The sequence below is a fragment of the Protopterus annectens genome, chromosome 12.part0, assembly GCF_019279795.1.
Source record: "Protopterus annectens isolate FY-2018-M chromosome 12.part0, PAN1.0, whole genome shotgun sequence".
In the NCBI taxonomy this organism is placed as follows: domain Eukaryota; kingdom Metazoa; phylum Chordata; order Ceratodontiformes; family Protopteridae; genus Protopterus; species Protopterus annectens.
In genome coordinates, this window is record NC_056746.1 from 1,236,526,632 (window position 1) to 1,236,549,805 (window position 23,174).

The 23,174-nt window shown below is 46.0% G+C and overlaps 1 protein-coding gene across 1 annotated transcript in view; it reads left to right on the forward strand.

The window, feature by feature from the left end:
- EIF2S2 (eukaryotic translation initiation factor 2 subunit beta) overlaps positions 1-23,174 on the forward strand; it is a gene marked incomplete in the record, with an annotated part of 541,218 nt that overhangs the window by 22,999 nt on the left and 495,045 nt on the right. The window contains 1 exon segment of the mRNA XM_044090251.1: positions 14,738-14,918. Coding sequence (XP_043946186.1) covers positions 14,738-14,918 — 181 coding nt within the window.

Here is a 23,174-nt window from a genome sequence, read left to right on the forward strand (position 1 = left end):
GATCTTCCAGGAGTCTTTTGGATGATTATGTGGAGAGGGTAATACTGAGACCCCTCAAGTCATCTGCCGTGCCTAAATTTTTGTTGGCTCCGACCCAATAGGCTCCGGAGCCACTCGAACCAGTCTTGTCCTCCTCCGAGCCATGTTGGTTTTTCGGAGCCGGAGTGCTTGTTACCAACGGAGGAACCCTCAGTTCCAGCTCCCCTTGCTGTTGCATCGGAGCCGAGTTCGGCTCTGACACACTCCGTCCGTCATGTGCAGGGACAGAAGCTCTTCTGTCGGTGCAGAGGGGGAGGGTTTGAATCTATCTTCGACTGTTCCAAGCCTTCCGCTCGGTGCATCCGCCAGGGTGAGCTCGGACCCTGCATCCCTCTGAGCCGATTGCTCGGGTTCTGGCACCGCCCTTTGTCTCTTCGGAGCAGGGACTGTCTTTGGAGCCGGAGAGATCTGCTTTTGAGGTGATAGTGTGCTGTCACAATCTACAGCCCCTGCCAGTGGTACGAGCACCCCCCCCCCCCCAGGGCTCCCACTTCTGTTTCAGTACCTACTCTCTCCAGAGACAGCAGAGATCCACAACCTCAGGATCCACCGAGGTCCTTTCGAGGAGCCACCTCAGAAGGGAGTATGCAAGAGGAAGCATATTGACTCCCAGGATGAGTCTGACATCGGGCGCTGATCTCAATGAGTCTGACGGGTCCCCTAAGTCGTCCTCTGTCTCCTTTGTGGACATTGTAGAGATCCTTAAACAGAGGTGCGACTGGCCAACTGTCAACTCTTCTGATGAGTCAGTGTACCTGAAGGCTTTTTGGTTTCAATCCTCTGCCTCTTGGGGGTGTCCACCTTTCGACGAGCTAATGGATCTGGTTAGTCGGAAGATGTGGGATACTCCCGATGCTGTGGAGCCAGTCCCTAGAAGACCAAATAAGTTCCTGTCTGCCCCTCCTGGAAAATAATTCTTGTCTAAGGGCGTTCCTTTAGATGCCATGGTGGTGGCGGCAGCCACGAAGGAGGAGTTGACGGAAACATCTTCCTCTGTTCATCTGCCAGACAAGGAGTCTCGACAAATGGACAGATTTGGGAAGTGTGTATTTATTTAGTTCAGCGGCTTTTACACTTCGATCACTGAACTATCCTACCCATTTCAAGAGGTTGCAGAGGGATCTCCTCACGGAGTTGGGAGATTCCATACAGGGTGCTTGTCCTGAGGGAGTCCCGGATAGGATCTCTGCTCAGTTGTCCACTTTAAATTCGGAAGTTAACTCCTCCATGCAGCTTATATCGCATGTGGCTGATGGAGCAAGCAGAGCAGCGGGTTCAGGAGTTGCCCTTGCTCCTGGATGCGCTTGTGTAATTTTGCGGAGCCATTTAAGTCCACCTTCACCAACGCCCCATTTGATGGTTCCTCCTTGTTTGGTTCCAAGGTGAACGATGCACTCGCTCGGTGTGAACAGGAAGGAAAGACTCTCTCTGCTGTGGGAGTCTGTTTTCCCGTCACTTCTTGACCATACCCCAAAGGTCGGTAAGATGTGGTTCAAAGTCCCAGAGGGCCTTTCCAGGCACAGAATGAATCCTCCTTCAGAGGCAGAGGAGGAAGAGATGGTAGACGTTGCCCTAGAGGCAGGGGCAGGCCGCAATACCAGCAAGGCCGTGGTTCCTTTCGAGGGCAGCCTTATCAGCACTCCTGATGTGGGGCCCAACTTTGTTTCTCTGGGGCCAGTCGGGGGTCGCATCTTTGTATTCAGAAGCCTGGCTAAATATGACCCAAGACAAGTGGGTACAAAGAGTTGTTACCAGATGCTATGTCATACCCTTTTCCCTTCCACCTTTTGTTCCCAAGAATATCCCAGATGTTCCACCCAATCACAGGGATCAAGCAACTGTCGATCAACAAGTTGCTCTCAAAAGTCATCCAGCCCGTCCCAGCTGACCAGATAGGATCTGGAGTTAACGAACCGGAGACTGGAGGCCAATATTGGACCTCAGCAGATTAAACAAATCCATGAAAAAGGACAAGTTTCGGATGGTAGCACTGCAGTCGATACTCCTGTTAGGGAAAGACTATTGGATGTGCTGTCTAGAGCTCCAAGATGCTTACTACCATATAAAAATGGACAAGGCGTCAAGGAGGTATCTGCGCTTCCGGCTGGGAGCCGGCCATTATCAGTTTCATGCTCTGCCCTTTGGTCTCACCACAGCCCCCAGGGTATTCATCAAATGCATGGCAGTAGTGGCAACTCACCTGAGATGTCAGGGATTCCAGGTGTTTCCGTATTTGGACGACTGGCTCCTGACCACCCCCACCAGGCATCTGCTTCTCCAACACAGGGATGCCACCATCCAGCTTTGTGCTCAACTAGGGATCTCCATAAATTGGGAAAAATCTGCTTTACTGCCCTTGCAGTCTCTGATTTTTATAGGCACAGAGGTAGACATTACTGCCCTTGCAGTCTCTGATTTTTATAGGCACAGAGGTAGACACACTGGATGTGACAGTTCGTCTTCCCGCCGAAAGAGCACAAAACATCATCTCACAAGTTCACCGACTTCTCCCACTTCGGAAGGTCAAAAGCAAAGTGGATTCTTCAACTTCCTGGAACGATGGCCTCACCTATTCTGTTAATACCTTTAGCCAGGTTGCACATGAGAATCCTTCAATGGCTCCTGTTCTGCCAGTGGTCATTCCAATATCTACCACTGAATCACCCTATTCTGCTGACTGAATCATGCAAAAAGAACCTTCGTTGGTGGATAGCCCCCAACAACTTGTTCACAGCAGCTCCCTTTGTGCCTGCCCAACCCGTTGCCACTGTTACCAGATGCCTCCCAGGTCGGGTGGGGGGGGCATTAATTTGGCAGGACTGTCCACGGCACATGGCAAGAACACGAGGCTCATCTGCATATCCGTGTTCTGGAGATGAGAGCGATGCTTCTGGCGTTGCAAGCACTTCAGGACCTTCTTCCTCCAGGGACGATCGGACAACAGGTCGGTTGTGTGGTACATCAACAAACGGGGCGGTACCAGATCTTACCCACTCCGAGAGGCCATGCAAATTTGGGAATGGGCGATTTCTTCCCAGCGCTTTCTGGTGGCAACGCACATTGTGGGGACAACCAACGTGATGGCAGACAAGCTGAGCAGGGCAATCTTACTGCCCCACGAATGGTCTCTGAAACGGGAAATAGTAGAACAGATTTTCAGAAAATGGGGACAACCTTGCTGCGACCTTTTTGCCAGTCCAGTTAATGCCAAGTGCAGTAGTTATTTTTCCCTAATTTCCCCCTCCGGGGGAAGTGCCCAGAGACGCTCTGGTACACGATTGGCCCACGGGACTTCTCTATGCCTTTCCACCATTCCCTCTTATCCCCAAAGTGATACAGAAAGCCATCCGACTGGGAAGCAAGTTGATCCTCATTGCTCCTTACTGGCTTCGTTAGGTCTGGTTCCCCTTCCTCGAGCCTCTTCTGGATGATCCGTGGATACTGGACCCACTTCCAGATCTATTGACCCACATGTCGGGTTCGCTACACTCCTCTCCACACCCTCAAATTGGCAGCTTGGCTGCTCCAGTTCCATCTCTAGTCAGGCTTCATGATGTTTCGTCATCAGTGTCCCATATTCTGTTATCCTTGCATAAACCATCAACCAGAAGGCTCTATGACAGTAAATGGAAAAGGTTCTCTATTTGGGCACAGAAAATGAAAGTGGATCCTTACACCGCTCCCATAATTCTGGAATTCCTTTTGGAGCTTTTTCAGCAGGGATCTGCCGCAGCCACCATCAAAGTACAATTGGCGGCTATCTCACATTTTTATTTGGGATCTCCAAATGTTAACCTTATGTCGCATAAATTATGTAAAACTTTCTTGGAGGAGCCACTTTACTGAGACCACCTTTCCAGGAACCTGTGGCTTCTTGGGACTTAAATTTTGTGTTGTCCAAACTAACATCTCCTACCTTTGAACAATCTCATTCAGCTTCTTTAAAGTACTTGTCTTGGAAGACTGTGTTCTTGGTAGCTATTACATCAGCCAGACGTGTTTCTGAGCTATGTGCCCTGTCTATTAAGCCACCTTAGTTAGTTTTTCATAAAGACAGGGTTTCTTTACGTGCCTACCCTTTGTTTGTTCCCAAAGTTTTTTGTTCTGTCACATTGAGCCAGTCCATTGAGCTTCCAGTCTTCTTTCCCACTCATAGCAATGCAGCAGAATATAGTTTTCACCAGTTGGATGTTCACAGACAGCTACGCTTTTATTTGCAACGGACCAAAGAATTTCGGAAGTCAGACCAGTTTTTTTTCCTTTTCCGATTCTAGATTGGACTTAGACAATGTCACCTTAGAAATTGGTAACTGGATTTCGAGTTGCATCTCCTCTACAGTTCAGAGGGCAGACCTTTACCCCACAGGATCAAGGCTCACTCTACCAGGTCTCTGTCTATATCTGCAGCCTTCCAAGCCAGGGTACCAATTGATCATATTTGTGCAGCAGCTACGTGGGCTACCCCTCACACCTTCATTACTCATAAGTTGGATTTGGCTTCTGGGGGTAGAGCATCCTTTGGCTCCACGGTGCTCAGGAGTATCTTCCAATGAGCCACCCAAGAATAAGGTGCTAGGGACGCTGTCCCATATGTAAAAATGAAGGTGAGATTGGACTACCTGACATAAGTTATGTACTCACCATAACGTTCCATGTTGGTAGTCCATCTCCCCCTTCATTTTTACCAACCCTCCCTCCCTCCTGCCCCCATCCTGGAAGATCTGAAGGTAATATTGTAAATTTCTTGGTTGGCGACCCTTTAGTATTGGTTTGTTGGTTAGGGGTTTCTTTCTATTTCTTTCTATCGCTAGTGAGCAGCAAACAAGATCTGGGGATTGCACTGGTGCACCATGGGATACCTGCTTAGCCACAAGCCAACCAGAAGTCTTCGAGCTTGAAATTCGGCCGAGTAGGAGCAGAAGATTGGCTCCGAACCCGTATGTAGTAATGAAGGGTGCGATGGACTACCAACATGGAACGTTATGGTGAGTACATAACTTCTTTTTCCCAAGGATACAGATTTCACTTCCACACGTTACCAACCCCAAAAGGTTGGCCAGATCTACCCCGAAATCAGTGGGCAGAGGCTCAAAAGCAAGTACTCTCTCAAGAATAAAGGCTATTCAAACTGTACCTGAAGAGGAAAAGGGACAAGGTTTCTACTCGAGACTTTTCCTGGTACCCAGAAAAAGCAGTTCATGGCGTCCTATACTGGATCTGTCTAAACACCTTTTTGGTGATTCCTAAATTCAAGATGCGAACTCTTCACCAGTTGCTTCCTATGCTAGGCTTAGATGCCTGGGTGGCAACACTCGATTTAAAGGAAGCATACCTACACATCCCAATCAGGGAATCTTGCAGAAGATACCTACGCTTCAAAGCAGGCTACATGCACTATCAGTTCTCTGCACTGCCCTTTGGCTTGTCTACTGCTCCCAGGTTATTCACAAAGTGCGTAGCTCCAGTCATTGCGTTTTGCAGGCAAAGAAATATTCAAATATACCCTTGCCTGGACGATTGTCTAATTCAGGCAGAAAGCCAGGACATAATTTTGAATCATCTGGCCTTTGTACAAAGGGTGCTAACTTGTCTGGGGTACACCAAAAATGAAAAATCACACCTGGTACCCCGTCAACAAATTACATTCCTGGGAGCAAGCTTGAATACAGCTTCCCAGATGGCTTTCCTTACGCCAGAGAAGCAAATTCATTTGACAACCTACTTCAAACTAGTGGCCACAAAAGCCCTGCTATCTGCAAGGCAAATACTACAGCCTTGGGGTTCATGGCCTCCTGCATTGTTCTAATTCCATATGCAAGACTGCATATGAGGAAACTACAATGGTGTTTAAAAAGCCTATGTTAACATTCTCAGGATCCAGAAGCAATGATTCCGATCATACCTTGCCTATGGTTAGAGTTCCTTTGGTGAGCAGAGGCCAGCCAGCAAAACGAGGGACTACCATTCACTCTACCCCCTGCCGTCCAAACCCTAAGAGACTCATCAGATTATGCATGGGGCGCTCACCTGGCAGAGAAGTGCATTTAGAGCAAATGGAATCCAAGTCAAATGCACCTGCATATCAATCAAAAAAAATGTTAGCTGTACAGAATGCTCTGACATTCTTCAAGGACCACATTCTTCCAGGACAATTAATGGTAAAGACTGACAACACTACTGTTATGTGGTACATAAACAAGCAGGGGGGTACCCATTCTTACCACCTCTGCAGACTAGCCATGGCACTGTGGAACACAGCCTTGAACTTCCATGTGCATCTGCAAGCTCAATTCCTGCCAGGAAAACTAAACCAAAGACTTTCAACATGTTGACAAAAATGGGGGAGCCCAGATATAGACCCGTTTTGCCTTCCTCCAGAACTACCAATTACACATTTTTTCACAAGGACTCCCCGCAAACAAGCTTGGAAAGTGGATGCTCTGTCCTTCAGCTGGAAAAACCCATCAGTTTATGCCTTTCCTCCTCTGCCTCTCCAAAGTACTGCTAAAGATCAAGCAGGACAAACCAAGGACTATATTGATTGCACCAGACTGGCCACGCCAACACTGGTGTACCCCCTCTTGCGCAGTGTGTCACTGTTGGCCCCATGGCACCTGCCTCAGACCCCTACCCTGTTGTCTCAGCAGGAGAACCAGATTCTGCACCCTCAGCTACAAACCCTGAACCTAGCAGCCTGGCTAATTGCCTAATCTCTTCTTTACCATCCCTCAGTAAACCAGTGATGGATATCATTTTAGAGGCAAGGAGGCCCAGTACTAGAAAATCTTGTGCTGAAAAATGGAAAAGATTCTGTGCCTGGAACCAATCTCTAATGATGAGCACAGTAGCGCCCAACTTACCTCAGATTCTACAATACTTAACTGCGATGCTTCACAAGGGACGAAATCTCTTCCATTTTTCTGCATACACTTTACGTGTACTAGGTCTTCTGGCTTCCATAATCACATTCAAAACTTGTTGAGGAAGTTGAGACCTGCTGTGGTTCAAAACAGAATATGCCAGGCTGTTAGATGAAGAGAGTGAAGCTTGACATTGAGTAGATGACTGTCCCTCTGAGACAAAAGGTGTGGAATTAAAGGTAAAGGCCATGGAGGCTTCCTTACCAGAGTCCTCAGTAATGGGTACCAGTGTTGCCGAGGCCAATCTGGAGCTATCAAAATCATCCTTGGCTTGTCTTGTCTGACCTTTAGGAGTACCTTTGGGAGGAGAGGCAGAGGTGGAAAGGCATACACATGAAGATTTTCCCAACTGAACGAAAGAGCATCCACTTTCCAAGCTGTGTGATGAAACCTTTTCGTGCAAAACTTTGGCAGCTGGTGGTTTAGTGGAGAAGCGAACAGATCTATGTCTGGAGTTCCCCATGACACTGTCAATTTTGGAAATACATGGAGATCCAGTTTCCACTGTGGGGATCCATGATTTGCCTGCTTAACACATCTGCTAAGGAGTTCTGTGCTCCTGGCAGAAACCTTGCCTGAAGAGTTAGCTGCAAGCTGAGCGCAGTCTCCCACAAAATCATTGCTTGCCTGCATAGAGGATAAGAATGTGTTCCCCCTTGCTTATTGATGTACCACATGACAGTTGTGTTGTCTGTTAGAATCAACACCTGCCCTGGAAGAAGTAACTCCTTGAAAGCCATTAATGCAAACTGGACTGCTAACATCTCCTTCATGTTGATATGTAGATGCTGTAGTCTGGCAGGCCACTTGTCTTGTATCCACTTTCCATTCAGATGAGCTCCCAAGCTATGTCTGAGGCATCTGTCGTTAGAATCTGACTCGCCTCTGGCCGGGTCACAGAGAGTCCCTTGTTTAGGTGACATTCCTGAGCCCACCACAAAAATTCCTTTTGAATGCAAGGTATTATTGGAATGACAGTGTCCAAATCCTGGCAGTGCTGTGTCCATACATTTTTGAGATACCATTGTAGCTTCCTCATATGCAGTTTGGCATTGGGAAGCACCAGAATACAAGATGCCATGAACCCTAAGGCTTGAAGGACTGTCCTTGCAGTCAGCCGGACTGAAGAGATAGTTGATGGAAGTAAAGGGAAAGATTCTTTTGTTTGTCCGGGGTTAAAAGGCCATCTGGGCTGCTGTATTCAGTCTCACACCCAGAAAGCACATGTCTTGAGAGGGTACTAGACTGGACTTTATTTCGTTCACAGAATACCCCAGGCATCTTAGCACTGCTATCACATATTCCAGATGCTGAAGAAGCTCGTCCTTTTCTTGAGCCAGAATCAGACAGTCGTCCAAGTAAGGATAGATTTGTATTCCTTTTAGCCTGAAGAAAGCTACAACTGGAGCCAGAACTTTTGTGAATACTCTGGGCAGTAGATAAGCCAAAGGGCAATGCAGAGAACTGATAATGGGAATTTCCAGCTCGGAAACGCAGATACTTCCTGCAACTGAGACTGATAGGCACATGAAGGTAAGCCTCCTTGAGATCTAAAGTTACCATCCAGTGATCCTTGTCCAGCAGAGGTAAAAGCTGTTGTAACGTCAACATTTTGAACTTGGGAATGTCCAGATAAGTGTTGAGGATAGACAAATCCAAAATTGGTCTCCACGTGTTCCCCTTTTTTGGTACTAGGAACAGGCGAGAATAAAATCCTAGGCCCCTTTCTGGCACAGGAACCGGCTGAATGGCCCCTATCTGGGGTAACAGAGAAATTTGCTTGTGAGCCTCTTTTCTTTGTATAGGAGGAATGTCTGGCATGCCTTTGAAAGGAGGCAAGGTATGGAAATAAAACCTGTAACCGTGGTGAACGATATCCAATACCCATTTGTCTTGGGTAATAACACTCCAATTTTCTTTGAAAAGTGCCAGCCTTCCTCCCAAAGGTGCTGCCAAACGAGAAGGCTCTGGCAGCTGAAAAGGCAAGTCATTGGGTCTGCTTACGAAAGGACTGACCCCTGCCCTCACCAGAAGACTGGGCAGGCGAACTGCCTGTTCTAGGCCTAAAAGAACCTTGAGCTCTGCCCCTACCACGTCTAGATCTACCCCTAGACTGAGAATCATAAGAAGGATAAGTCCACCCCTTAGTAGGCCAATTTCTACTAAACTTTGGAGGCTGAACCTGCAAAAAATCTTTAACAGTCTGCATAGACTTAGCGTTGTCCTCCATTTTTTTTAAAACTGCTTCCACAGGCGCACCAAATAACACATCAGACTGTAAAGGAGCATCTAAAATCCTTGTCTTACATGTTCAGCTAAATTCTGATCCCTCAGCCAGGCGTGCCTGCGAAGAACAGAACCAGTGGCTGCCACCCTCGAAGAGGCCTGTACAGCATCAAAACCACATTGCAAGGAATGCTTACCCACCTGTTCAGAAACATGAACTAAATCCTGCAACTCTTTACACTCAATACCTTCTGCCAGAGCATCTACCTTAGACTTCAATTGTGAAAGGAGATAATTTTGGTATTTCAACATGTGAAACTGGCAATTCAAAGCCCTCATGGCTAAAGTGGAGGAAGTATACACCTTCTTTCCCCATCTATCCAAAGCCCTTGCCTCTTTATCAGAAGGAACAGGATTTTTAACAACAGAAGCCTTAACACCTTTAGGGCCCTGAGAAACAGTTTCTGGGTCTGCCCTAGGTCTCTTAAAAAGATACTTATGAGCTTCAGGCACCCTATAATACCTATCCGGTTTAACTGGGGCAGGAGGCAAAGAATCAGGGTTCAGGGAAGCCTCTGCAAAAACATCCTCTACCACATCCAGAACAGGAGGTATAGCTAAAGGCCTATGCTGGGGTAGAAACAAAAATTCCCTAAGCCTTTTCCTGGAATCAGAGAAATCTTGACCTTCCCATTTAAAATGCTCCCTCATGGAATGAAGAGTCTCTGAAAAGAAAAATCCTCAGGAGGAGAAGCCGAAGGAGTAGAATCATCTACATCAGAATCAGAATAAGGAGGATACTCCTGCAAGTCTTCAACCAAGACTCAGAAGCCTCCGAGCACTGCTCAAAACTCTCAAGCTCAGGTTCCACCCTAGGCCTCTTATCAGGGGGGGGGGCATAGAACCTCTAATCATAGTAATCAAATCTTCTGCCATTTTAAGCATATGTTTCTTAGGCAGAGACCCTGAAGAACTAGGGGAGACCCCCACTGAAGTTGACCCTGGCCTGCCTCTAGAAGAAGCCTTGGAAACAGAAGGGGAGGGCCTAACCACCTTAGGAAGGGAGGGGAGAACAGCTACCTGAGAAGCCCCTTCAGCCTGGCCTACCTCCTGAGAGGACACATCATGTAACAGTAAAGTCTCTCCCTGAGAATCCAAAGGAACTTCTGGTAGAACCACCGGCTCCACCGAGCCCTCTAAAGAACCGACGTCCGGGACAGGCGGTTCTTCCACTAAACTTCGCTGCTTTGTCCTTGCGCTTTTTAGACTAAGCGGGCGTCGGAGCATCCGACGGCATGTTGTAATTACAACGCTTCCCAAAAACTAACCTGGCACAATCTAATCTTCTCTTAATAGTGCGTTTGTTAAATCTAGCACAAGAGCGACAGCCAACAACGTCGTGCTCAGGCCCTAAGCAAGGTATACACAAGGTATGGTAATCTCTATGAGGTATCTGTTTCCCACAAGAAATACAGTTATTCACTTTTTCTGACATCCGGTTAAATACTGAGGCAAGAAAAAACCAAAATATTCCCCAACGGGGTACTTAGCCAACTTTGATTCGGTCTAAAACTCCGACTTCAGAAAATTTCAGAACGCCAACCTGCACTCGCAATACTGCTTCTGCATCGGACCATGCGGCAAAAAAGACTGAGGATATGACGTCGGTCATGCGCATTTGTACCCTGACGTCCTGATGTCAGACAAATGCGCCTTGACCGACGTCAGCCTTATACTTTGGTATTCGGGCCGACTGGACAGCGGACTACCCCAAGTGTTAGGACTGCAGCAATGTGGATCTTCGAACATCTACATTTATGGTAGGTACAAAACTGTACTTTATTTTTCCTGCAAAATTCATGCCTCAGCCATTTTGGCTCATTATAACACAGAACCCTCCCCTCTTCTCTCATCCACCCCTCAAGCATTTCCTCAGAGGAGCCAAAAATTTAAGACCACCCAGGAGAGCCCCAACTCCAGCCCTGGGATCTTAACTTTTTATTGTAGAAACTCACTCTCTTCCTCCTTTCGAACCAGCTGCTAGTGCAGATTTAAAATTCCTTTCTTGGAAGACTGCCTTCCTTTTAGCAATCACTTCAGCAAGAATGGTATCCAAATTACAGGCCCTTATGGCAGTGGAACCTTTCATCTTTCATGCTGACAGGGTGTCCCTCAGAACCAGTCCCTCCTTTATGCCCAAGATGGGTATCCAGTGTGGCTCTTAAGCAGTCCATTCATTTGTCAACCTTCTTTCCTAATCCACAGAACAAAGCAGAGATACTGCACTTGTTAGATGTGCACAGACAGCTTAGATTTTACTTGGACAGGACTAAACCTCAAAGGAAATCTGAATAACTGCTGGTGGCATTTGCTGCAGGGGCAGAGGGGAAGGCTATTTCAAAGCAAACCATTTCTAAATGGATAGGCCATTGCATTCATTTCTGCTAGAAGCACCACGGAAAACCTATCCCACAGGGGATCGGATCCCATTCAGCCAGGGCTGCATCTTACCTCTACAGGTAGCAGCTTCAAGGATGTCCCTGGTAGGGACACCTCTAAGAAAGGCTGAAGTTCTGTACATACATTCACCAAGCATTACCATTTGCCACTGCAGTCTTGCAGGGCCTTATAGCTGGTCCTAATGTTATATAAATTCCCAAATGTGATGACTGCAACAGTGAAACACAAAGAACATAATACAGTTGTGTACACTTACCATAAATGTAGATGTTGAGTGTATGCACTGTTGCAGTCCTTGTTACCCTCCCTCCAGCCCCCTGACTTTTTTTTGGCTATACTTCTACTCTCCTTTAGTATGCTTAAAAGCTTTTGGTGTATTTTCTTTTTTATTGGAGGTATAACCTTGTATATATGTATATATATTTTATTGCTTCCCATTAAGGGGGCACCTAACATCTTGGACAAGAAAAACTGATGTAATGGTGTCGGCTGCATGTTTTATACCCCCTGACTACCTGACGTCACGGAAGAAGAGAGAGCAACCGATGCAGGACCCAAGACTTTGTTAATCAGGCTGACTGAGGGCTACTGCAAGCGGATAACCAAAATATGACTGCAGCAGTGAATACACTCCATCTACATTTATGGTAAGTGTACACAACTTTACTTTCTTCAGGCTTGGGATTTTGCAGTCTGCCATGACTTGATTGTTCAGTGGTTTACACTCCTTCATAGTGCATTGTGGGGCAGATTCTTTGAGCAGGTCCAGGATAAATCCTCTCAAATGGATGCTTCACGGGAGTTGTTTCTGGATGTTGTACATCAGTGGAGTACTCCACGGGTAGATCTTTTTGCTTTTCTCTGAGCAGACAACTTTCCCAGTCCTGTTTGAGTGCCCCGTCCTCTGGTTTGGAAAGTGGATGCATGTCTTTTTCTTGGAAGGGGATTTTTCTGTATGCCTATTTCTCTTCCTGTACAAGGTCATGTGGGATGCACCCAAAATCTTGTTGGTGACTCCTTTGTGGCTCAGACAGCACTGGTTCTCCTTTCTATTTCACCTGGCCAGTGGCAATTCTCACGTGTTACCTCACAGGATGAATCTTCTTACACAAGACAGGGAATCTCTCATTCTCCCTCACTTGTTCACCCTTCATCGGACACTTTCGTTGATTAGATTTTGATTCCTTTCAGGCACCAGTTTTCTGTTGACGTGCTTTGGGTTTTGCAGAAGGCTAGCAAATCCTGTGCGACCAAGTCAGAGATTTTCCATGTGATGTCTCAAGCAAGATCTTGGATCTTTTTTCTGTGGGAGGTCCTTATGGTCCTTGTTTGAATTGCACAATTCTGGTTGGCATATTCATCTTAAGTCCATTTGTCAGCTATGTTTTGCCTCGGATTTCTTTGGCTTCTAATTTTTGCAACAAACCTCTCCTCATAGGTGTTAAAATCAGGGCTTCAAGGAAGTTTACTCCTCCTCCTAGGGACCTTTAATTTTGTTCTTGAAAATATGACTTGTTCCCTTTTTGAGCCTGCTTTTTCTTCGCTACAACATTGTACTTGGAAAGTGTATTGTTGGTGGCTCTTACTTAGGCCTAGAGGGTCTCTGAACTCATGGCGGTTCATCCTTATTTGGTTATTCACGAGGACTGGGCATCTTTGTAGCCACTCTTTAATGCCCAAAGTGGGTTAATGATTTCTTTGAATCAGTCTTTTTTTTATTTTTATTTTTTTTTAACCTTCTCCACTGACTGACAGTGAAAGGGTTCTTTACTTGCATTTACATAAACTTCTCTGATATTACTTGGACAAAACAAAACATATTGAGAAATCTGAGCAACTTTTTATTTTATGCCAGGATAATGTTTGGTGCTCTCTAAGCCAACCATCTCCTGGATTTCTGAGGCAACTTCTTGTTGTTCTTTTCAAGCCAAGTAGCTTTCCTCCTCTGTAATTGCTTATTCTACCAGGGCAGTGGCTTTTTCTGGTGCCCCCCTCCCCCAAGGGTCTGAGTACTAGATCCATCTTGGAAGCTGTTACATGGTCTTCTCTTAACACATTTACCAAACTTTACAAGCTGGATGCCATTTCCAGGATCAGGGTGTTTTTCAGGCCATCCTTCACAGGGTTGTGGAAGGCTGCTGTTTGCCTCCTTCCCATACTTTCCAATAGCTTTTTTGCTCTCCCAGGGGTAAAGAGTACTTTAGTAATGGTAAGAAAGGACTTGGTACAGTTGTGCAAGATCTTACCATGACAGTAGATGTCCTACTTCTCACTGAAGTATGCCTCCTATTACTTTCTGTTGCTCTTCCTGGCAGAGGGTCATGTTTTGCATAGTTTCCTGGATTTACATGTCTTCTCTGGGGTTGCTCTGGTTTTTCTAGGGCAGTTCAGTTCTGAGGATTAGGCATCATACATCTCACATGTACCTTGCGCCTTGTATGTAGGACATGCGTCTGACATACAATGCCTGGAAGGTGTAAAGACTTGGATATACTGGCCGAATGTTAGGCTGTCCTCTGCAGGATGTACCAAGAGTAAAGAATACTGTAATAGTAAGAAGGACATCTGCTGTTATGGTAAGATCTTTCACAACTGTACTTTAAATTGAGATGGCAGACGATTGTAGTTTGGTCACAGAAATGGGTGCAACAAACATTGTATAATGATTAGACCTTTTTCTTTCTAAAGTTGGTTAACTTTGTTGTCCCTTGAGCTATTCTGTTGCTGTAGTAAACTGAAATGTATAGTAAGTTGCAATTATTTATTTTCATCATGGGTACTAAAACTTAAACCATAGGACTAAAGTTGGAGCAGCTGTGTTTGGCCATCTTTTCTACTTCGTGTGCATGTAATCGGAATGATATTTAAAGCTCATAAATAGAAAATTACTGTAAGATAAAACTGCATTTGATATTGGGCACACCCTGTGTAGTAGTGCACTTCTCGTTAGCAAACTCTGTTGTAGGCCTGCTTTCTAATTTGACTAACTAGCCCTTGCACTGGGATATTAGAAGATTTTAGGATTTTTGGATTTGAATGCTTTTTATGCCCCCTAAGGTAACGATTGCCCCCCCCCTTTTTTTTTTTTACAGATGATTTTTGATCCCACCATGACAAAGAAGAAAAAGAAGAAGAAGAAGCCCTTTATGCTGGATGAGGAGGCTGTGGAACTGCAGCCGGAAGAAGCACCTGCTTCAGAAGTGAAGGAGGCAGAACCTGAACCTGTTGAGGAAAAGGATGTAGAAATTGATGACGACGACAGTAAAAAGAAAGGTAGTATTAAGGGCAATTCTATTTCTTTAAGCACTGACTTTGACATTTATTGTGCACAGAGTACTAATTAGTTCATAGGTGTTTACTAGGCTAACTACCACAAGGGCCTTTTTAAGCCTAGCCATGCATCCCAAATATATCAAGTTCTGATACCCTTGATAAGTGTAAGCAAGGGTATTGGAGGTGAATCATTTACAGCTTACCTGTGTCCATTACAGACATAGGTGCTAAACCAGGGATGAATTTCCGGTTTCTCATCCAATTGTCCCAAGTTGCACTTCATTTGGGTTAGGGAGGAACTGTGCTCCACATGGATGGGGGGGAGCCTGTTTGTAGACTCTGTAGTCTCTGGGTTATATAGTTATCGCTCCAGCAGGACCTATTTATGCACCAGAATTATCTGTTCTAAAGCCTGTGCTAGTTTGTTTTGTGGATATGAAGGAGGTCCATCAGAGTGGGGTCTGACAATGCCCTGTGTGCCGGGCATAGATCTCTCAAAAGCCTGTAGGAAACAGAATACTAGGATAAGGGCCTTGATGCGGTTTGCATAGGACAGTTTTACTTATGCCCTGTATTTTTTAGTGAGGAACCTCTGTGGATGTTCCAGTTGTTGGGATATGCCTGGTTAGGTACATACCAAAGGGGGCATTGTACTCCAGTAGTAGGTCTGATGAATGCCGAATACAGTAGAACCATGATTTCCTTAGACTTGGATGCCATACCTTTGTTATACGTTGCGCAACACTGAATGATTTCCTCACTACTGTAGACACATGATGGTCAAAGGCTAGATTACTATCTGTGTCCCTAAGTCACTAACTACTGGGTCAACTCTAAGGGGATGTGTTGTCAATTTAATAATTACCAGGGATGGATGACTTCCCAAATAATGCTATTATGCATTTCTTGGCATTTAGTTTTAGTCTTATGATGGTAGGCAGACTGTCATATGCATACCCTTCTATCAGGTGTACAGAAGATGTTTGCATACATAAACTGAAGAATTTGGGTGTGTGTTCCATTTTGTAATATCTGAAAGGTGCACAGTGGCATTGGGGTAAGATTTTTCTTTTGTCTTGTAGCTTCAGTATCTGGGATTGTCGGCCACAGTGGTGCAGCGGTTAGCGTCATCTCGCAGCAAGAGGTTCTCCAGTTAGATTCTCATCTGGAGTGCCTTCTGTGCGGAGTCTGCATGTCCTTCCTGCAGATGAATGAGTTTTAAAGACTAGCAGGTAGGTGTGTGCGTCTGTGTGCGCGCCTTCTGTGAAGTTTGGGCACCGGGCTGGCAACTCGACACCGTAAAAACAGTCTGCAGACCGGTGATCCACTGTGGTGACCCCTAACCGGGAAAAGTCGAAAGGCAAAGAGCTTCAGTATCTGGGATTCAGTGCTGCTCTCCAGTCACTGAATGTATATGATTATCTTTGTGTTTCACTGTTGGCAGTCATCACACTTGGGTTATCTGCCTGCAGGTAGCCCTCAGTCGGCCTGAATACCAGAGTCTTGGGATTTCTGCGTCTGATGCTGTCTCCTCTTCCATGAAGTCAGGTTGTCAGGGGTGTAAAACATGCAGCTGACACTATTGCATCAGCTTTTCTTGCAGAGCGAAGCCCGAAGCAGAAGCAGTTCATAAGTGCCAGTTGGCTGCAACCTGAAATTTTCATTATTAGAGTTTCAAACCTGAAGTCTTCTAAAGCTAAGTAACCCGTTGGGGATACTTTTTTCTTGCTCTAACAGATGTCACAGAGATTTTCATTCTTACTGCGTCACCTGTTTAGGCCCAGACCATGATCCTCGCTGTCGGTTTTGTGCTCTTTTCAATGCTCTAACTATTCTTCGTCTGGCTATCTTTGTCGCTAAATTCTATTGCTGTCATTTGCTGTATTCTGAAATGGCTTCGATAAGCCATCCGACTACCGATCTTCCGAAAAAAAACACGTAAGGATAAAGACGGAGACAGACTGCATAGGTCCAAAACTGAAGAAGACACTTCTGTTAAGCTAGTCGCAAGTCCGCCGGTACTCAGTGAGGTGCTTTCATAGCCCGATACCTGCTTCTACAGATTTGCAGGCCTCTTCTGAGACCCATTTGGAGTCCGGTATGCCGCGAGATGCTTCTTCGACTATGAAACCTGCAGATGTTTCTACCTTGGATGGGTCCGGAGCCGCTGTGCAGGCACCGGCTTCTGAGGATGTATTCAGACCTTCCGGTGTTCTTATTAAACTGACCACTCCATTTCTGATTAAAACTACCAAATTTCTCAGGCCCAGAGTTCACACTATGCCTAGGAAACCGGCGACCAAAACTCATTCTCAAGCTTCCATGCCACAGAAGCAAATGCTTAGAATGGCTGAAGACCTTATTACTTTAATTAGGAGAAGCCAGCCTTCCCTCTCTAAAAGACAAATAATTGATTTTCCTTCTGATTCTGCAGACCATGAGTCAGAGGACTCTGATCCCTCTGATTACCAGGACATACCCTTGTCTACCTGTGAGGCTTCAGATGCAGAGGATTCCATTCCCTCTGCCTCCCCTCCAGAGGACTTTTGTTTTGGTGAAACCTTGCATACCTTGAGAGCATTTCCACTGGGAATGCCAGGACTGCCCTCAGTCCAAAGAGAGACTGAGAATTTTTAGACTTGCTTCAGCACAGGCCTCTAGCTATACCCCCTGTCCTGGATATTGTAGATGTATTCATGGATTCCAGTCTTACTCCTGATACTCTACCACCAGCTCCTAGAAAGCCTGACTGGTACTACAGAGTACCTGACTCTCTCAAATTTCTCTTTAAGAATCCCACTACGGATCCAGAGACTATTTCCCAGGGACCTAAAGGCATTAAGGCTACTACAGTCAAAAACCCTACCCCTTCAGACAGGGATTCTATAGCTTTAGACAAATGGGGTAGGAAGGTGTATACTTCTGCAACTCTTGCCATCAGGACTTTGACTTGCCAGTTTCACGTGTTGGAAGTACCAGCAGCACATCATGGAACTAAAAAAATGTTGTTGCTTCCAGATTGTACAGAAAATAAAGATTTACAAGCGTTAGTTAGTAAACATACTTTGCAGTGTGGTTTTGATGCCTTAGAAGCATCTTGCAAGGCTGCTGTCACTGGGTCTGTACTGAGAAGGCATGCTTGGCTGAAGGAATAAATCTTGCTAGACCATGTCAAAGCAAAATTACTAGATGCTCCATTAGACCAGGAACGTTTGGCACAAAAGCAGAAGTTCTTAAAAAGATGGAGGAAGAAGCTAAATCTATGCAAACTGTTAAAGATTTCTTACAGGTGCAGCCACCTAGATTCAGTAGACACTGGCCTTCTGAAAACTGGTTCTTTCCAGTCCCTCCCAGGCCTTCTCAGTCCAAACCCAGGTGCAACAGCCCAACAAGACTGCAGTCTCAGGGTATGCAAAGATCTAAACAATGGAGTGCTCCCACCTCAAACACGGGAGTGGTAAACCACCCCCTTATGGAAAAAGCTCACAATGACTTTTGTCTATCATCCTTCCCAGCCATGCCCAAGTACTTGCACCGCTATGAGGAAGACTTGCCCTGCTTGCAAAAAGCTGGATGTCCATTACCCAGGACCGATGGGTCCTAAAAATTGTATCCCAGGGATACAGATTCTACTTCCAGTCATTGCCATCCCCAAGTGGGTTGCCAGAACTTCCTCCAAACCAGTATGCAGAGGCTCAAAAGCAAGTACTTTCTCTTCTCAATATCAGGGCTATTCAGCCTGTTCCTATAGAGCAAAGGGGACAGGGTTTCTATTCCAGACTGTTCCTGGTGCCCAGAAAAGAGAGCTCTCTGCACCCTATCCTGGATTTGTCAATTCTCAACACCTTCCTGGTGGTCCCAAAATCTGAATGCTTACACTGCAGCAGCTTCTTCCTGTGCTAGCCAAGGATGCCTGGCTAGTCACCCTAGACTTAAAAGAAGCTTATCTGCACATCTCCATAAGGGAGTCTTGCAGGAAATATCTACACTGCACTTCCCTTTGGCATATCTACTGCGTCCAGAGTATTCACATAGTGCCTGGCTCCAGCCATTTCATACTGCAGGCAGAGAAATATTTAAATTTACCCATACTTGGACGATTGCCTGATTCAGGCAGACAGTCAGGAATTGCTACTTCAGCATCTGGCATTTGTAAGAGGCTCCTAACATCTCTGGGGTACACCTTCAACGAAAATAAATCACAACTGGGTGCCCATCTAAAAAATTGTATTCCTGGGAGCAAGCTTGAACACAACTTCCCAGATGGCATTCCTTACTCCAGAAAAACTTTGACAAACTACTTCAGACTAATGGCCACCAAAATCCAGCTATCTGCAAGAAAAATACTGCAAGCCCTAGGGTTCATGGCCTCATGGATTCTACTAATTCCATACGCAAGACTTCATATGAGGAAACTTCAGTGGTACTTTAAGTCTCTGGTATCAGCATTCTCAGGACATGGAAACATGATCAGTTTCAACAATTGGCTAAGTTTCTGGTGTCATTCAAAGGGGAATACAGTATCTGTCCACCTGGGATGACATGCCCGACAAGCCAAGTTGCTTCGCAAGAGATGGCTTGCACCTGTCAACCTTAGGCTTTCGAATACTGGCCAAGGGTTTTGCCGCCCCCATAGTGCCTTTTTTAGGCAAGGCTCAAAAGACAAGCCCACCACCGTAAATGGCACAAGTAACCAAAAATTGTGGGTAATGCTGCTCAATGCCAGAAGTCTAAATCTCAAAATGCATGCACTCGAGGCACTCCTCAGTATGGAGAACATCGATATCTGTGCAGTAACAGAAACCTAGTTTAAGGCTCCAGAGAGCATCCCAGCACTACCAGGCTATAACTCGTACCATACATTTCGGCCACAGAACCCAGACCAAAACACAAAAGGCGGGGTTGTATCCATATTCATCAAGGATACCCACACCTCCAGGTTGGTGGCGCAGCACAATGCCTCGGAGATCATCCATGTGCAACTAACAGGCAAAACTGCAATTCAAATTGTAGCTTGCTACAGATCACCCACCATGACCCAGGACCCCCATTCCGCATTTCTGGAGACGCTGGAAAATATGAAGGTCCTACCAAACGTCCTAATATTGGGTGATTTCAATTACTCAAACATTAACTGGGAGAACTACTCGAGTACTAACTCCCTTGCCCAACGCTTCCTCGAATTTATAAACTGGATCAACTGGTAAACACCTCCACCAGAGGTGACATCACCAACATGGGCAACCGGTATTCTACACTGGAGGTCAACCCCTCGCTGGTTAGATCAGACCATAGACTAATCACTCTGGATATCCACATTCTGCCCCCTCCACCAATCAAGGAAACCACCGTGAAAAACTTTTCAAAAGCAAACTTCACGTTACTTAAGACCGAGGTGGAAAGGTTCACAGCCCCCCTGCTAAAGGACAATGGTGTCCAAGCTGCTGAATCCCTTACAAAGGCACTCTGAGCACCTGCAAGAATGCATGGATCTTGCTATCCCAACCGAAACCAGGATTCACTCCTCCAAGAAAAGGAAACCAGTCTGGTCGACCCCTGCCATAAAAAAGCTATACAATAATAGGAGGAAACTAGTGAAGGAAGAGTAAAATCCCAAGGAGGAAAGACATCCCTGATCAGTATCGGCAAGAAACTACGATCCCTCATAAAATCATCCAAGGCTAGCTTCGGAAGAAAAATTTCCAAGGACTCCAAAGATGACGACAAAGCGTTCTTTAGCTTTGTGAAGAACCTAGGCGGAAACTGTCAGATCCGCTCTGAGTTAGTGCAGATGGCACAAAATACATTGAACTGACTGATATTGCCAACATTCTGGCAGACAGGTTTCTTGCAAACCTCACCCCCCAAAGGGCCCATAACCATAGAAGAATGTAGAGCCGTGGCAATCACAGGTTAAAACAGCCCTATCCAAAACCAAAAACACAGCTTCAGTGGGACCGGACGGCGTCCCAGGCTGCGTCTTACACGAGCTCCAAAATGAAATAACCCCTCACCTAAACACACTGTTCAAACTCAGCCTCTCTACAGTCTACGTACCCATAGAGTGGCACACAGAAACGATTATCCCACTCCACAAAGATGGAGCCACAACAGACCCCAGGAACTATCGCCCTATAAGCCTGACTAGCCTGGTCTGCAAGGCTATGGAGCGCATCATCATGAACTCCTTAACAGAAACATTGGGAACCACCAAACATTGGACCCTACCCAGTTTGGCTTTAAGGGCAGATCATGCCTCCTAAACCTGGTGGACTTCTTTGAGACGGTTATCAAGGCTTTAGACAAGGGAAAGTAGGTCCACACACCCTACCTAGACCTCGTAAAGGCTTTCGACACCATTCCCCATTCTGGTATTATAGACAAGCTCACCAGCCTGAACGTAAACTTCTATGTCACAAGATGGGTTGCCAATTGGCTCACAGATGGAACCCACGCTGTCAGAGTTGCAGGCTCTAGGTCAGACTCTAAACCAGTTACAAGTGGCACCCCCTAGGGCTCAGTCCTGGGACCCTCTCCTGTGCGGTATATACTTCTCAGAGGTACAGGCAAGCACAGGACTATGGCTGACCAAGTTCGCAGATGACTGCAAACTGGGGGCCATAATTGACTCCGGCTGATGCAGACATCCTCCAGAAGGGTCTCGCGGAGACAGATACCTGGTGTCAAAATCATGGCCTCAAGCTAAATGCCAAAAAGTGCATAGTCATATTCTTTGGAAAAAAACAAAGTACCCACGAACTACCACATACATACGTGGTAGTCCCCTAAATACAGAAAATGTAGTAAGGGATTTGGGGACCCAAGTGGATAATAATTTCTCCTTTGGTAATCCTTTTGCCAAGGTGGTTAGAAAATCCTATGTGTGGCCTACCTAACAACAAAAGGGGATGTTGTTCGTGTTTCACTGTTGCAGTCGTCACATTTGGGTTATCTGCTTGCAGTAGCCCTCAGTCGGCCTGATTATCAAAGTCTTGGGTCCTCCGTCGGTTGCTGTCTCATCTTCCATGACGTCAGGTAGTCAGGGGTATAAAGCATACAGCCGATGCCATTACATCAGTCTTTCTTGCCGTGCGGTGCCCGAAGCAGTGTGCAAGTGCCAGTCAGCAGACTCCTGAAATTTTTGTTTGAGTTTCAGAACCGAAGTCTTAAACTAAAGCCAAGTACCCTGTTGGGGAAACTTTTTCTTGCTCTAAACCGATGTCCGTAAAAGTCAATAATTGTATTTCTTGTGGAAAGCAAATACCTCAAAGATTTTCATTCGTACTGTATTCCTTGTCTAGGCCCTTACCATGATGTACCTCGCTGTTGGTTTTGTCTCTTATTTAAGCAACGAACTGTCCGTCTGTATATTTACTCTTCTAAATATTTTGGTACTCTGTTCAGTTTGTCTTCGGTAAGCTGTCAGACTACCGGCATTCCGAAATAACGCAAAGATAAAGACAGGCCACCTAGGTCCAAAGCTACCAACGACTTTTCTCCTAAGCCAGTCGCCAGCTCGCCGGTACTCTGTGAGCACTTTCGCAGCCCCTGATACCCGCTACTTCAGATTTGCAGGCATCTACTGAGATCCATTTGGAGTCTGATATACCACGAGATGCTTCAACTGTGGAACCTGTGGATGTCTCTACCTTGGATGGGTCCAGAGCCGCTGTGTAGGTACCGGCTTCTGAGGGTGTATTCAGGCCTTCTGACTTGCACATTAAACCGACACCATCTTCTTCAAGGCCTGAAACTCGAACCATGCCTAGAAAACTGAAGCCCAGACCGCATGGTCAGGCCTCTATTCCTAAAAAACAAAGAAGAATGGCTGAAGACCTTATTACTTTAATCAGGGGAAGCCAACTTTCCCTTTCTAAGAGACCTAGGACTGAATTTGCTTAGGATTCCTCTGACCAGGATTTTGAAATTTGTTTCATCTGATGACCAGGATTTACCCTTATCTACCTATGAGGATTCTGATGCAGAGAGGACTCTATTCCCTCTGCCTCCCCTCCAGAAGATTTCTCTTTTGTTGAATCCTTGCATACTCGTGGGAAGTATTTTCGCTGGGAAAGCTGGGATTACTCTAAAGAGGCTTAGGGATTTCTTACTCCTGCCTCAGCACAGGCCTTTAGCTATCCCTCCTATACTAGACATGGTTGATGCCTTTTCGAAATCTAGCTTGGCCCCTGATTCTTTACCTCCTGCTCCCAGAAAACCTGATGGATATTACAGGATTCCTGACTCAAGTTCCTT